The 4270-nt window shown below is 39.9% G+C and overlaps 1 protein-coding gene across 1 annotated transcript; it reads left to right on the forward strand.

Moving 5' to 3' along the window:
* The first annotated feature begins 261 nt into the window (after positions 1-261).
* On the forward strand, positions 262-2025 carry LOC121991453 (cocosin 1-like). Its single transcript, XM_042545452.1, has 4 exons — positions 262-601; positions 684-958; positions 1047-1529; positions 1630-2025. The coding sequence occupies exons 1-4, from the start codon at positions 262-264 to the stop codon at positions 2023-2025; spliced, it is 1494 nt and encodes a 497-aa protein (XP_042401386.1).
* The last annotated feature ends 2245 nt before the right edge of the window (positions 2026-4270 follow it).

The following is a 4270-nucleotide window of genomic DNA, read 5'->3' on the forward strand; positions in this document are numbered from 1 at the left end:
ATTACGTGAGTTTGTTGCTGGGGTTGAAGCTTTAGTTGTGCTCACATGTTGTTTGCAGGGGAGGCTGAGCTTCTCAACTGAAGCACATTGTCTCCTTCTCACCAAACCATTCCATTTGTCCAGAACTTATAACCATCCACCAACCTCATTGCTACGCTCGCGTCGTCTAAACGAATTTCATCATCTTTTCTTTTTTAGCCTATAAATATCTCCAAGACTGCCTTCCTTGATCTCCATCACAGCACATTGAATCACTCGCCAATGGCAAACTCCATAAATCTCTTGTTTCTCTCCCTCGCTCTTTGCTTTCTCCTCCCTAGCACCTCTCTCGCCCAATTCAGCTTTGGCCAGCAGGGCTTCGGCCAGCCGTTGTTGAGCCAACGTCGTCTTGGCTACCGGAGCCAATGCCAGCTCGAGCGCCTCGCCGCCCTCGAACCCACGCGTCGCGTGCCGTCGGAGGCTGGCTTCACCGAGTACTTTGACCAATTGAATGAGCAGTTGCAGTGTGCCGGCGTAGTCGCCTACCGTCGCACCATTCAGCCGAGAGGCCTCGTCTTGCCTTACTACTCCAATGCCCCTAAACTCGTCTACATAGTCCAAGGTATGCGGCATTCATTATCTAGCTTCTTAATTATTTACATTCAGTATTATTATGACATTCAATTGTCGTCCAAAATGTGCAGGTAGGGGTATCTCTGGAACCGTGATTCCTGGTTGCCCAGAGTCATTCCAATCTCTACGACAAGGTTTTGAGCAACAATGGGAAGAGGAATCGGAAAGCCAGAGCCAGCGTTTCAGGGACGAGCACCAAAAGGTTCAATTCTTCCGCGAGGGCGATGTTCTCGCATATCCTGCCGGCGTCGCTAATTGGGTCTACAATAACGGTGAAATTCCTATTATAGCAATCGCTGTCGCCGACACAAGCAGCAATGCCAACCAACTCGATCGCCAACACAGAGTCGGTTCAAACTAGCAATTCAGTAATTTATCATAAGACATTAACACTTATATGATTCTAATTAATTTATATATATATGTGCGTTCAGCAATTTCTATTGGCGGGCAGAGAGAGGCAATCCCAAGAGCAAATCACACAGATAGAAGAGAGATTCCAGCAACAGAAGGGGAATAACCTCCTGAGCGGCTTCGAACTCGAACTACTGGCTGAGGCTCTGGGAGTCGACAAGGAAGTCGTGAGGAAGATTCAAAATCTAAACGATAACAGAGGTGACATTGTTCGCGTGGAGAAGGGGCTACAGATGTTGGAGCCACAGAGACGTGCTGAGCAGGAAGCTCAAGAGCAAGAGAGAGAGGAAAGAGAAGAGACACAGGAGAGGAGGGGATCATCATGCGAACGTAATGGATTGGAGGAAACCTACTGCACCCTCAAGAACAGACAGAACATAGCCAATCCCACTCTTGCCGACTACTACAATCCACGCGCTGGAAGACTGACTAGCCTCAACGTCCAAAAGCTTCCCATCCTTCGGTTCATCCAACTCAGTGCCGAAAGAGGAGTCCTTCGACGGGTATATATATAGCTAGTTCATTCAGTACATCCATCGTTTACTCAAAGTATAAACATTTAAATATTGACATTCTGTCTTCTCTTTTCTCGTACGCATGCAGAATGCAATTCAACCACCTCACTGGAATATCAATGCTCACAGTATCATGTATGTGGTAAGGGGAAGTGGTCGCTTGCAGGTGGTTGGCCACCGAGGTCGAACCGTGTTCGACGGTGAGCTCCGTCAAGGACAACTGTTGGTGATCCCACAACAGCACATAGTGATCAAGAAGGCACAGAGCGAGCAATTCGAGTGGATCTCATTTAAGACCAATGAGAATGCGTTTGTGAGCCATATTGTGGGTAAAACATCTGTTCTTCGAGGAATTCCAGTGGAGGTGCTGATGAACTCCTACCGCGTCTCGAGGGAGGAGGCTCGGAGACTCAAGTTCAACAGAGGAAACGAGATCGCAATCTTTAGCCCCCGACAGGAGAAGGAAGTTCGAGCTGCTGCGTAACATATTGTAGAGTGTCACAGAATAAATAATCAAGGCTCTAATGGAATAAGAATAAGGCTATATATCAAGGATCAAATAAAGCCTTGCTTGTAGTTTTGGCTCCCAATATCAAATAAAAATAAATATAATCATATAGCTCTGACTTTGCCTATCTTATGCAACTCAACATCCACACATATCTCATCCATCATTCATTGATAGAAATTGACTACATATCTCATCCATCATTCATTGATAGAATTAAGTCAATTTCCGCAACATATTTTACAGCCTAACATTGACTTCAACCCAAGATGCTCAAATACAAATGCAAACAATAGACTTATGTGAATCTTATAAATTCTTAACTAGGCCGCAATGACAGTACCATGAATTTTTTATTTTTGTATTACATGAATGTTTTATGAAACTTAAGCTAGTTAGTTCATTGTTATGCTCAACTCTTATATTATTTATTGTAACTAGCATTGTTAATGAGTCAATTCTAATTTAATTGGCTCGAACATGTCCTCTTCAATGTGCCTGAATATGGGCCATAATGTGCCAATAAATTGTAATAAAACGTCACAAATATACTCGCACATCAGCTCATGAGATGCTTCAATGTCTAAATCTCGTTTCAAGATGAAAATCTTCTCTACTACTCATTAGTTTAGTGTCCCCAATGCATGAATTACAAGGCACGATTAACAATTAGCATAATAAACCAAATGAAAACTTTGCATATCCACTAGCTCTTGAAATTGGGATGCAATGTGGTCTTTAAAGTGAATGATCATATAGACATAATATAGATCATGGTGTTCTTGTAGGATAAAATTGACATATTCAAATCAAACAAAAAAACAACTCTAAATTTCGAATTTTTATTGATATTGGGGTTACTTTAAATTGATTTTTTATAGATTTTATATGAAGTTTGAAAAAACTAACTCAAAGAGATGGATATTTATTTATTACATAATAGATATAGACACATGATCGTGCACTTGCGTTGAGTGAGCTAGGCGTCTTATACCAAGTGGGACAATACAAGGAGAGATCCATGGGAAGAAGAATTATCTTATAAAAAATAGTTTTAATTTTTTAGTATCATCTCTACTTTTATTTTTTTTTAGTAAGACAATATTCTAATATTTTTATAATTTTATACACTTCTAGGGCAACTGCTCCACCAAAGCTACACATGGCTCCACCCCTAGTTGCGTGTATTGTAATATAATATATGAACACGTGTAGGTAACAGACTCTCATTCATAAAAAATTAATTTAATTCTTTATATCATATATTAAATTGATAAGAACAAATATTATGCTTAATCTTAGCCAAAAAATCACCTATAAATTTGATAAGGGTGTCAGACTCATGCAATAGTTAATGCTTGTCACCCAAGCTACTGTAATAGAATCTCTCTTATAAAAAAATAATTTAATATCATACTTGATTTTAGCCAAAATGCCAAGAAAAGTATGTCTTCTAATATCACTGGGCCAAAGTATTTATAGAAGTTTCTCTAAAGAGAACTCTAGATTTTAATTAATTAATGAGAAAAACTCTCAATAATACGTCGCAACTAAGTCTCGAATTTTATATCCCTGATTGATTAATGAGAAAAGTAATTTTATTTTAGATTTCACAAAGTTAATTAGTAAAGGAGACAGATTCTTAATAAAATAGTATGATATACTAAATAGTTATTGCTTACAAAATGTGAAAGAAACCAGAATAACATATGGCACCTTACTTTTTCTTGATAGTGTAGGATTTGTCATAACAATATTTTTTTGGCAAGAAGATTAAGTTCTTGGGTTAGAACTAATGCGGTGATAAAGGAAAGCCCACCTGTCATAGGTCAATAGACACGATGTCGGTCAAAGTCAAGGCAGTTAATGCCAGGCTTACAGTTATCCCGATCAGCAAAGGAGTGGCCGAGCGAACATCACCCGACCGGTCGGGGCATCATGAGCCGATCGGCAGGGAAACGAGCCGCTCGGACCGCCCGTCTAGTGCAAGGAATGATGTTATACAGGAAGAGATGAGAAAACAAAAGGGAACACGCCGTCTATCATTAAATACGAAGAAGCCAAGGCAAAGAAGAACATTACATTTATCATTAATGCACAGAAGTTAAGATAACGAAGTCTCCCTTTGACAATTAATATCATTAAGTAAGGCCAGATGAACGATCACAGAAAAAGGTATAAAAGGGTACACCAGGTATGAGGAAAGGAAAGATTTTCTATT

The sequence above is a fragment of the Zingiber officinale genome, chromosome 6B (assembly GCF_018446385.1).
Source record: "Zingiber officinale cultivar Zhangliang chromosome 6B, Zo_v1.1, whole genome shotgun sequence".
Taxonomy (NCBI): Eukaryota; Viridiplantae; Streptophyta; class Magnoliopsida; order Zingiberales; family Zingiberaceae; genus Zingiber; species Zingiber officinale.

Bases quoted from the DNA above. Each gene is read 5' to 3' on its own strand.
- LOC121991453 (XM_042545452.1), top strand. From the start codon at position 262: ATGGCAAACTCCATAAATCTCTTGTTTCTCTCCCTCGCTCTTTGCTTT. The intron at 959-1,046 runs GTCGGTTCAAAC...ATGTGCGTTCAG, and splicing joins AACTCGATCGCCAACACAGA to CAATTTCTATTGGCGGGCAG. The intron at 1,530-1,629 runs GTATATATATAG...GTACGCATGCAG, and splicing joins AAAGAGGAGTCCTTCGACGG to AATGCAATTCAACCACCTCA.